The 12,214-nt window shown below is 49.8% G+C and overlaps 1 protein-coding gene across 3 annotated transcripts in view; it reads left to right on the top strand.

Moving 5' to 3' along the window:
• The first annotated feature begins 3,606 nt into the window (after positions 1 to 3,606).
• METTL4 (methyltransferase 4, N6-adenosine) overlaps positions 3,607 to 12,214 on the top strand; it is a 189,529-nt gene continuing 180,921 nt past the window's right edge. Inside the window, exon 1 of one of the 3 annotated variants that reach the window (XM_088469634.1) lies at positions 3,607 to 4,016. In XM_088469634.1, coding sequence (XP_088325760.1) covers positions 3,732 to 4,016 — 285 coding nt within the window. In that variant the 5' untranslated portion in view covers positions 3,607 to 3,731. The remainder of the gene's footprint in view (positions 4,017 to 12,214) is intronic. The other 2 variants (XM_088469635.1, XM_088469633.1) reach the window with 2 other exon arrangements.

Below are 12,214 nucleotides of genomic sequence, written 5' to 3'. Positions count from 1 at the left end.
TCAGGGAGTCAGGCTGCTACCATACCTGAACGACCTCTTTCTCTTAGCACACTCCCCAGAGGGTCTTCAATGCCATCTTCAGATAACCATTGTCTTCCTACAGACATGGCTGGTTAATCAACTGGAAAAAGTCCTCCCTGAACCCTTTACAAAGGATGGTCCATCTGAGGGCTCTTTTGGATTCTCAAGCTCAAGGAATCTTCCTGAAAATGGACAAGATCTCCACGCTTCAACAATGAGTGCGCAGATTACTTCGCAGTCGCCGGGTCTCAGTTCACTCAGCAATGCAGGTTCTGGGATTCATGGTATCCACCTTCGACATGGTGGAGTACCCGCAGTTCCATTACAGGCCCCTGCACAGCATCGTAGCTAGACGGCAGTGCGCTATGTGCATCACTGCCGCCCCTCTCACTCACTCTCCACCCCCTCCTCCCCCCCCTGAGCTCTTACCCTAACTTCCGAGCGGAGGAGGGAGGGCGGGATCCTCAGTGTCCACTGTCCGGGGCGCACCACTGCCGGAGGTCTCTATCTGCAGACCTCCGGCATAGAGAAGTGTGTGGCCGGTGCCGCTGGAGGATGGAGCCCGGTGCACATGACCCCTCAGCCCCCCCCTAGTTGCGGCCCTGCCCTGCAACACCTAATCCTCTCCAGATGGAATGGGTTGCCCCATCTGATCAGATCTAAGACAATGATTCTCTCTCCAGAGGTCGTCTATCCCTCTCCTGGTGGTTACAGACGTTCCAAGCTAACCAAGGATCACGGAGTGGGTACTCCTTACAACGGACGCAAGCCTCCGGGGCTGGGGCGCAGTGACCGGTCAACACTCCTTCCAGGGCCGTTGAACATCGGTCGAGTCGACCCTGCCAATCAATGTATTGGAACTGCGAGCCATCTACAGAGCCCTAACTCTGGCTCAGGACATTCTTCAGGGCAAGCCTGCACAAGGGCAGTCTGAAAATGCCAAAACAGTGGCAAACATCAATCACCAAGGAGGCACTTTAAGTGGGTCAGCAATGGTAGAAGTGTCACACATTCTCGAATGGGCCGAAGGTCACCACCCGGTCATCTCCGTGATGTTCATTCCGGGAGTTCTCAATTGAATAGCGGACTTCCTCAGCCGTCATGACGTGCATGCCAGGGAATGGTCTCTCCACCCAGAGGTCTTTCAACTCCTAGTAGAAAAGTGCGGCCTGCCAGAGGTGGACCACATGGCTTCCTGACACAATCGCAATCTGCCAGTGTACGGGTCCAGAACAAGGGACACCGAAGCAGCCTTCTTAGATGCCTTGTCAGAGAAGTGGACCTTCCATCTAGTGTACCTATTCCCTCTAGTCTCCCTTCTTCTTTGAGTCCTTCAGAACTTCAAGCAAGACAGAGGCATTGTCCTGCTGGTGGCTCCGGCCTTGCCCAGACGACATTGGTGCACCAATCTCCACAGCCTCTCTATAGATGCTTCTCTCCTACTTCCTCAACATCCAGACCTGTTTTCTCAAGGTCCATGTCTACATCTGGACCTGGCCCGTCTGTCTTTGATGGCGTGGCTCTTGAGACATCCCTCCTAAGGTCCAAAGGATTTTCTAGCTCAGTGGTCCAGACTATGCTCAGAGCACATGAGCCGACCTTTGTCTGGATCTATCACAGAGTGTGGCACACATACTTCCAATGGTGTGCTACCTGAAGTTTTGACCCTCAAGTTTTTAGGGTCTCTAGAGTCCTGGCCTTCCTTCAAGCAGGATTAGACCTTCAGCTCCACCTGTCCTCACTGAAAGTGCATGTCTCTGCCCTGTCCATCTGGTTCCAGTGCAGAATTGCTCCAATGCCAGACGTTCACACCTTCCTTCAGGGTATCCTTCATATTCAACCTTCCTTCGTCCCTCCAGTGGCACCGTGGGATTTGTCAGTGTTTTTTCATGCCCTTCAGGGCCCTCCATTTAAACCCCTGGAATCTGTGGAACTCAAGAGGCTCACAGCGAAGACTCTCTTTCTTCTGGTTCAGGCGTCTGCCCATAGGGTGTCAGATTTAGGAGCGCTTTCCTGTCGCTCCCCATTTCTGATCTTTCATCAGGACAGGGCTGTTCTTCTAACTCATCCTGACTTCCTTCCCAAGGCTGTTTCTCATTTCCATATTAATGAGGAAATCATAGTCCCGGCCTTCCAATCACCAGACCTCTCGGCAGATGAGGCCTCCTTGGATGTGGTCCGTGCTCTCAGAATCGTACAAGTTCTCTTCAGAAAACAGATTCCCTATTTGTCCTCTATGGATTCCACAAGAAGAGCTGGCCTACTAACAAACAGACTCTGGCCAGATGGCTTGGCATGACTATCTCACAGGCTTACAAACAGACGGGCCGTCCTGTGCCGGCTACCGTCTCTGCTCATTCCACTCGCTCTGTGGGACCCTCATGGGCAGCTTGCAGTGGTGCCTCAGCTGAACAGCTTTGTAAGGCGGCCACATGGTCTTCTGTCCACACCTTTCTTAGACACCTTTCTTAGGTTTTATGCCTTCGATACCTTTGCATCTCAGGATGCTTCATTTGGATGCAGGATACTCCTCTCAGCTCAGAAGCATCCCCACCCTTGAATACTGCTATGGGACATCCCCATGGTATCCCTGTGAATCCCTATGGACCCTGAAGAAGAAAATTAGAGTTATGGTAAAACTTACCTTTGTTAACTCTCTTTCTTCCATAGGGTCCGCAGGGCGCCTGCCCTTGCACCCCTGGCTTCTCTGGGTTGGGTTTCCTGGTCACCAGTTTCCCGTCTCTTTGATGTGAGAGTGTGATTCTTCTGTGTACCAGCCTTCCTTCTCTCCTCTCCTCCTGCCTTGGGCTTGTTAACAAACTGATTTTCCTCAGGCTCAGGGATGGGGTTTTGGGGGGAGGGACCATTGCGTCCTGGCAGTTGAAAGCTTAACTGTTTGGTGTCCGGTCCTTATCCACCACCTACACCCCATGGTATCCCTGTGGACCCTATGGACTTTGAAGAAAGAGAGTCAACAAAGGTAAGTTTTACCATAACTCTCATATTTCTGTGCCCTGTGACGCCCACGCCCCCTAGAGTCAGTATATACAGCTCTGACCGGAGCTTTCTGAGGACCAGAACATCCTGCTGTTAGAGCTGTAGGGTGCCTACAGGAGTATCCAGAGACAATGAAGCAGCGATTTTGGCTGCAGGGTGTTCCATGCTCCCTGCTAGTCAGATGCCGTGGGAAGCGGCTCTGCGCTCTGTGCGGTGGCACCGCTCATACACAGCACTACTGTCACTGGCTTCTTCTACTGCGGTTAACTTCACTTATTGTATACAACTACTTTTAGCTGTTAAAACCTTAACATTGGTGCTTTCCACATAACCTAAAAAGTAAGTTCTGTGCTTAATTCCTATAATCAATTCATATATACAAAGTTTAGTAATGAAGATTCGAAAATAGAATTTTTTTTTTTTTTTTTATCATTTCACCTTCATTTTCTGTTTTTTGTTATGTTAGACATTCTTCATTTATTTGTGTAGATAAAAGGCGTAGCGCTATTCTGTAGGTGTAGTCTCGTGTTGCAATTTGCAAAGTCAACCACTAGGTGGCGCAGCTGGTAATCATGATGGGAAGAAAATAACTGCAGGACACAGGAAGAAGAAGTCTATTTAAACACACAAGCGGCGGCAGTGTATTACAGGGATATACTGTACGAGTCGACTGGTAATGTGCGGTTCGCACGCAGCTGTTGGTACTGGGCATCATGGCTGTGGTGTGTAAGAGCCCTGCAGGCTGGCTGCTGGATGAGCTAACGCTGATAAATACGTGGTACCAAGCTGGCAGAGGACAGGGTACATCGGCCGCTTCGCTGCCCTCTCAGCAGCAGAAGAACAGCCCTGGCACACTATACCGATTAAAGGATGAACTGTTCATGGTGCTTAAACCTTACTTCTCATTGCAGCCTTCCCCAGCAGCCACTGAACCCAGCACGCCGAGGAGCAGCTGCCAGGGCAGCAATGCCACAATCCAGTGCAAGGCTGTCAAAAAGGTACCTCGTTTTGTGCTCCCTACCTGGCCAATTTGTCACTTCATGATATCATGGTCAAGTGCAAACCCCCGCACCCTTTAAACCAGATTTATCAAAGTTTAAATATAGTTGCTGTGTGATTTCCCGAATGCTAAGTCACCTGCACGCCTTATTTATGTGCATGGTTTATTATTTTTTTTATTTAGTACATGCAGACCCTCCACCATGATTCCTCTAGGCTGGAACAAAATGTTCTGCTTTTGGTCTTCCCACCTCATTTAACATTTTACTGCACTCACTTATCTTGAACTAATTGATGAGAAGTGTGAATTAATACAGGTGACTGCAATCATAAATGAGGCGGGAAGTCCAGTAGCACAGCATTTGTAGAGATGGACATTGGAAGTGGGCTATTGACGTCAATTCCAGTGATGCAATAGCTACTAGACATCACATCGCAACTATTTGATGGTATAACCAGTGTTGGTTTTACTATGTGTAAGCACAAAATCATTCAGAGGTCTGTGCATGTACACATTAGCAAATCTCTCCAACTTTGTCCTGGTCGAATCTGGGCCTCATTCAGACCCGCTCGCAAGCGGGTTGATGTTGAGGCCGCATGCGCAAGCCCCGGAGCGAGAGAGACATGCTCTCGCTCTGGGGCTCACTACAAAAGGGGCGGCTGTCGATAGTGATCGACAGCTCGCCCCGTTTTGTAGGCGGGGTGGGGGGTGGCTGGCCAAACTGAGGCGTTCCCGACGGAATGCCTGCTGTTTGGGGGAGGCCCCACTGACATCACTCGTGAAGTCAGTGGTGAGCTTCCGGCTCTATTAGAGCCGAAAGCTCACTGGGGCTTGCGGCAGACGAGACCCTACCACAAGGGTCTCGTCGCAAGCCCCGATGGTCGCGATGGTCTTGACCATCAACCTGGCCACTCGCTAAAGCTGTGGGTGGTCACGAGCGAGCAGCCAGGAGGCCGGCTCTGAACATAGAAGCGGCCACCCTCATTCAGAGTGAGCGCTTGCATTTTGTGAGCGGCTCTGAATGAGGTCCTCTGTATGCACCCAAAAATGTGCACAGCCATGCAGCAAGCCCTGGTTTTGTCACTATGGGGATGTGTCCAGCAGTCCTGGAGATGCTGGGCTTCCCCCAGGCTATCACCACACTCTGAACGTGAGCTGTGCGCATGGCATCTATTCACCCTCCGCTATGCAGAGTAGCGGTGAGACTCGGAGTGCTTCCTCTGAATTGGTCCATGGGTAGAATGGCAGGATACTCACAGAAACAGGAAGTATGCATTAAATGAGTTACGCCCACCCGACTACAGAAGCAGTATTCCAACGGATGGGCATTGGCAGGGCCGGCTGTTGGTGTGTTCGACTAGTGTGGTCCAACAGGAGTACCACCCCCATAGAGGGCGCACCCCCTCCCAACATCCCAATTTCAGCGGGACACCACTGTCCCGCTGTTCTACCCGTGGGCCAAAGTGTCCCGCGGGTGGTCAAATCAGGAGGTTGGGCACCCCCACCGCTGCAGCATCCATTCAGTGCTGGAAGAGGGCTGGGGGAAGCCCAGCTAGTGACGGAGTGCTGGGCTCTCGCCCAGCCAGACATTACACGGGAGGCGTGCAATGCAGGCATACCCCCAAATAATGTCACTTAGGGGGAGTGGTCTATGATAATTGGACCACTCCCCTATTTTAGGGTAAGTCGCGTGCGACTATAGGCGCTTTACAAAAGGCCGGTACAGGGTGCGGCTACACCTGGAGCCGGCCCTGGACATTGGAAAGCTGCTTCCGATGGCTGGAAATAGTACTTCCACTGAATTGAGAATATTAAGTTGCTGACCTTTTTTCCATTTCTAGCATTTTGTATGTGGTGGTAGGCGTCATGTTTGAGGATGTTTTATTGAAGAAAATGTATGTATATAAATAGTATAGAAATAATTTGTTCTAAAGCTGGGTACACACTAAACGATGTGTGTACCCAGCGATGTGACGGATGACCGTGCGGGCGATGGGCCGACATATCGTGCGACTGGTACACATTACACAATCTGGTGCCCGACTGCCAGATATGTCGTCCCCTGCCGCATCCCGCTGCATGGGGTCATCAGTCACATTGTCAGATTGAGCTGTATGTAGGGACAACCTGACGATGTAACTGATGAGCAAACGGGAGCGCACATGGCCCGACATAGTGCGTACACATCAGACGATTTTGACAATATGTTGGTTCAATCTGTTGAATCAGGCGAAATATCATCTGTACCCACCATTAGGTAGTGCTCAACTCCATTCCTCAAGTACCCCCAACAGGTCATGTTTTTAGGATTTCTGTCTGTGGAAACAGGTGGGACATACCTTTTGCATGATTAGAGAAGTCCAGAAAACATGATCTGTTATTGGTACTTGAGGACTGGAGTTGACTACCACTGGTCTTAAGCTGGGTACACACTATGTAATCCGTCTTACGATATACTGTATATCGTCCCGGCATGAATCGTAACGTTATATCCTGCGGACCGTATAGCATGCACAGTGGTGAGTCTGCATAGCAGATGGGACGATGCAATGAACGACGCCATGCTGCTAAATTCAGCATTGTGTGGTTGTACACAGGATCGTGTAGTGTGTACGGCTGTTGCGATATCAGGGTTTGCAAAATATGCTCTATAGTGTGTTTTTACGCGCTATAAGGAGTTGCGGACCAGATATTAAAAACTCAGCAGGTCCTGCAGGACCCGCTGTGTGGAGCTATGCTGGGTGCAGCAGCCTATCACCGCTGGCGGCATCTTTTCAACCAATAGCCGCCGGCGTCTCCTCAGTCACCGCCGTGAGGCGTCCCCTCTCCCAATCTGACCAGTCAGTCAGACACCGGCCGGCCCACCACGCTCCAACCTCAGATTGTCTGGCCACGCCCACTGCCCACCGCCCGTGAGCAGCAGCAGCGAGCCAATGTCTCCTTCCCACATTCCCCCTGTAACCAGGTCAGACTTGCAGAGCAGCTGCACAAAAGCGCAATAGCGGGTGCTGTGCGGCAGCGGCCGCCGGTAGACGCACCCAGGGCCGCACCTGGGGAGGGGGAGTTGCTGGGCGGCTGTCCATACACGCCGGCCCGGCAGCATGGAGTGACTTCTGTGACAGGCAGCCAGCAGACCATCAGATTGGCTGCCTGTCACTACAGTGCGCCGACCGTGCGGAGCTCAGTGTAGTGAGCAGGGAATGTCCAGAGACTGCTCACCACACCGATGTACAAAGTGCTGCAGAGCCGACTGAAAGCTCCCCGCAGCCAGTGCACTGTAATGACAGCCAGCCTATCCGATGTCACTGCTGCCAGGCCCTGGGGAGTATGGAGAGCTCCCAATGTGTGCCTCTGCCGCAGCCCCCCAATGTGTGCCTCTGCCGCAGCCCCCCAATGTGTGCCTCTGCCGCAGCCCCCCAATGTGTGCCTCTGCCGCAGCCCCCCAATGTGTGCCTCTGCCGCAGCCCCCCAATGTGTGCCTCTGCCGCAGCCCCCCAATGTGTGCCTCTGCCGCAGCCCCCCAATGTGTGCCTCTGCCGCAGCCCCCCAATGTGTGCCTCTGCCGCAGCCCCCCAATGTGTGCCTCTCCAGTTCCCCAGTCCCCATGTGTGCCTCTGCATCATCCCCCAATGTGTGCCTCTGTCCAGTGCCCCAGTCCCCATGTGTGCCTCTGCATTATCCCCCAATGTGTGCCTCTGTCCAGTGCCCCAGTCCCCAATGTGTTTAGCTGTCCAATGCCCCAGTCCCCATGTGTGCCTCTGCCCCAGTCCCCATGTGTGCCTCTGCCCACCCAGCCTTTGTGAGCATCTGTCCGCTTCCCCCTATCTGTGTGCCTCCGATTGGGGAGCCCTACTTGTTTAACTTATACTGATGTAAGCCTGCCTGCACCCACTGTATACAATCGGGAAACCGGCTGCCTTAATACCAGCTCCCGGCTTCTCGACTGTCATATCCCGGCGAGGGTGAAATGCCCGGCGTCTATATCTAAACGCCTGTCATTTCCCCGACGCCGGGAGACAGGCGCCCGGCATCCCGATCGAAGGGATGCCGGGCGCCGCGAGCAGACAGCTGCGGTGGGGGGGGAGGGTTAGGTTTAGGGCACCCAGGGGGGACTTAGGGTTAGGCACCCCCCCGGGAGGGTTAGGTTAGGGGGAGGGAGGGTTAGGCACCCCCCCGGAGGACTTAGGGTTAGGCACCCCACCGGGGGACTTAGGTTTAGGGTGCGGGGAAGGAGGGGATTAGGGTTAGGCACTTACAGGGGAGATTAGGGTTAGGCACTGGGGGGGAGGTTAGGGTTAGGCACCCCTAAGGAGGGTTAGGGTTAGGGGGTCAGGTTAGTTTATACTTACCTTAGGGACGATCGGGATTTCCAGCGCTGTCGAGCTTCCGCTGCCGGGCTCTGCTGATCTGTCGGGCTGCCGCTGCCGGGAATCGAACTGCCGGCCATGCTGCAGCCGGGATTCCATACAGATTCCGCACCCACAGTGCTGCTTCCTTTGTAGTTTGGCAATGCTGGACTTTTCCATGTAATTCAGATGCAGCCCGATCCTGGCGTGATGTAGTGACATGACGTCGTGTACCTGCATTCCGCCTCCAGCTACAGTGTTGCAGTGACACAGCACTGCAGACGGCAGTGCAATGAAGTTGAATCAATGTGTTCATTTTTTTTTCCTGTTGGGGCCAATGTGTGGTTGTTTTTTTTTTTTTTTTTACTTCATGTGGGGCAAATGTGTTGTTTTTTTCCTACTGGGGCCAATTTGGTGTTTATTTTCCTACTGGGGCCAATGTGTGTGTGTGTGTGTGTGTGTTGTTTTTCTACCGGGGCCAATGTCATCTGCTACATGCTTCTTGGGATTTAGATGGGACCCAGAAAATGTCAGGTAGGACCCCGATATATATTTTTTAAGTGGGGGTACATGTATTTTGGCTCACCGCGATCACTGGATATATCATTATATCGCGATGTGCTGTCACTGGGTACACACATTGAATAGTGCGTACCATGCTTAAGACAAAGTTGGATTTCTGTGCTTGCTCCTGCATTTGTAAAATTGCATTTAGCTTTACAAATTTTTTTTATTTTATTATATATATATATCTACTGCCAGTCTCTGGCTTGCTATTTTCCATAGCATTGAAAAACAACAGTCACTCTTCTTAATTAACTCTTAGCATTTATAATGATGTCATTGAAGGAACAGCTGGGATGTAAAAAGTAACATTTAACAGTCTTCTTGAGCACCTGGCCCAGGGGGAATTGTGCTAGTTTTTCATGCAAATACACAACCTTTCCAAAGTAGTTAATTTTGCAGACATTAGCTACACGTATGATAGATTTATGTCTTCAGCACACACTAATGGTTTTGCTCAGGTAATCTGTACTCGTATATTGTTTTCTGCAGAGATTTGGACAGCCAGCGAGTGTCTCAGTTTTGGTGTGATTGTGCTTGAAATGATGGGACTTTAAACAGTCTAACTGACGATGTGTTGACTTAATATAATTATTATCATTTATATGGCGCCACAAGTTTTCCGCAGCGTCTTACAAAGTACATAAACAAGTGAACAAGAAACCAGTGACTTGCAGTATAATACAAAACAGTATCAGTACATGATTTATACACATTGTTGCATTAGTGATTAAAACACACAAAATAAGCAGCAGGGAGTCGGCAATCAAGTGTTAGGTGCTCTTGTTGGGCGTAAGGAGTAGAAGAAAGTATAGGGAGAAGCATGAGGGAAGAGGGCCCAGCTCGTGAGAGATTACATTCTAAAGGGGAGAGGAAGACAAACAGGTGTGACAGAGATGCGATCGACAGGGAGGAAAGAGCATGTAGTAGTGGGTTAGAATGAGAGCTGATAGAGAGAGTTTCAAAGGAAGGGAGCAGCGCTGGTAAAATCTTGAAGGCGGGAGTGGGAGGAAGTAATCGGTTGGCCGGAGAGGCGGCATGTATTTGTTGATTGAAGAGGGCGGACAGGAAAGTGAAGGGAGATGAGGTCAGAGATGTAAATGGGAGAGGAGTGTGTGAGGGCTTTGTAGGTGAGTGTAAGAACCTTGAAATTGGTTCTGAAGGGGAAGGGGAGCGAGTTTAGGGGTTGAAGGAGAAGGGAGGCAGGTGTAGAACGTTTGGAGAGTAAAATCAACCGAGCAGCAGCATTGAGAACAGATTGGAGTGGAGAGAGGTAGGAGTCTGGGAGGTCAGATAGGAGAAGGTTACAGTCGCAGTGGTATTAGTAGCATTCTGGGTGAGAGTGTCTAATTCTGGAAATATTTTTGAGATGAAAATGACAGGACTGCGAGAGGTACTGAATGTGTGGTTTGAAGGAGAGGGAGGAGTCCAGGATAATTCCAAGACAGCGCACTTTGGGGCTAGAGGAGATAGTTGTGCCTTCAATTGATAATGAAATTGTGGGAAGTGAGGTTATGCGGGAGGGTGGGAAGATGATCAGCTCAGTCTTAAGCTGGGTACATACTAAACAACGTGTTTAACCAGCGATGCGACACCCCCCTGCCGACGGGCTGACATATCGATCGGTTCGTACACACTGGACAATCTTGTGCCCGATCGCCTGATATCCCGAACCATGCTGCATGGGGTCGTCGGCCTCATCGCATTATTGGACTGCATGTACAAAAGATCAGACGATGCGACTGACGACTGCACTGCACTATGTGCATACACACTTCACAATTTGATTGATTTGTTGTTCCGATGCGTCGGAATCTGACAAATCGTTAACAAAATTGTGTAGTGTGTAGGGGCCTGAAGACATGTTAAGTTTAAGAAAGCGCTAGGACATCCTGGAAGAGATGGCAGAGAGACAGTTGGAGATGCAGGTGAGGACAGAGGGAGAGAGGTCTGTGGAAGAAAGGTAAATCTGGGTATCATCAGCATAGAGATGATATCTGAGGTCAAAAGAGTTAATGAGTTCACTATAAATATATAGATTGTCCAAACTGGAATAATTATTAATACTGTTGGAAAGAGTTTCTTAACCTGAACGCCCCCCTCCCCCCTGCTTGTTCTTATACTTATATGAGTAAAATAATAAATATATATACTGGTGGTAAAAAGACATAAGTAAGAAGGCCAAAAAAAAAAAAAAAGTATACTAAGCAGTTGGGGATGCAGTCATGTGACCGGCAGTAGTTCACTCACCTCTGTCAGGATCTCCGCTGTTCGGCCTGCCGGCGTCGGGTTTTCGACCGCCGGTGTCTCGTCCTTCATACCGATCCCAGCAGTTGTGTCCAGCTACCGTGCCTATAAAAAATCATTCACAACCTCTTCCGGCAATTTCAAATTTTCTTTCTTTACATCATTGAATCAAAATAGGCCTATCGAAGATTGTTAACCCTGATCAACACAAATACTCTGTAATGTCAAATGATATTTCAGCTTTTTCACAAGTATTTACTCGTAAGAAAAAAAGTACAAATGATTGCTTAATCCACCACCTTGTTTAAATACTTGGATAAGCATATTTAGCTGTGAGTATGTTTAGCTAAATCTCTACCTGCTTTGCACATTTGAATGCTACAATTTCCACCCATTAATTTTTCCAACATTATTTATACTCCATCAGGTTGCTTTGGGACTGTACTGTAAGTTTTAAATTATTATACAGATTCTCTCTGGTCTGGGCTTTGATTGGACCATTGCAGGAAGTTGATGTCTTTTGTAATGCAAATGCTCTAACCATCTATAGGGAAATACTTTTTATAGTCATTGTACTGGATATAGTCGTAGGCTACTGCAATAAAATAATTTTTTAATGGATAAGTTCTGTGTTTAATAAATTTGTTCTGATTTTTTTTTATGGGTGTTTTTTGGCTCATAGGGTGAGAGAAAACTATTGAATTCCCCCTATCTACCATCTAAAGTGACAGGAGTCCATGCATAACATGTAGGCTGTGCTCAAATAGACAGATTTTAGCCTCGTAAAACGGCTAACCCATCTAAAAACCCTGCTTTGGGCGCCCAAACTTCTGACTTATTGCACATTTCTGGGGCTGGGCAAAATGTGGCCTGCAGGCCAGATGCAGCCTACAAGACTATTGGATCCGGCCCGTTTGATGCTACGGTATACAATCGGGAAACTGGCTGCCTTAATACCGGCAGCTGGCTTCCCGACTGTCATATCCCGGCGAGGGTAAAATGGCGAGTTTCTAGATGTAGACGCCTGACATTTCCCCGA

Source organism: Taudactylus pleione, unplaced genomic scaffold (genome assembly GCF_031769625.1).
Source record: "Taudactylus pleione unplaced genomic scaffold, aTauple2 ptg000093l, whole genome shotgun sequence".
Taxonomy (NCBI): Eukaryota; Metazoa; Chordata; class Amphibia; order Anura; family Myobatrachidae; genus Taudactylus; species Taudactylus pleione.
This window is presented reverse-complemented; position numbering and strand designations above follow the sequence as displayed.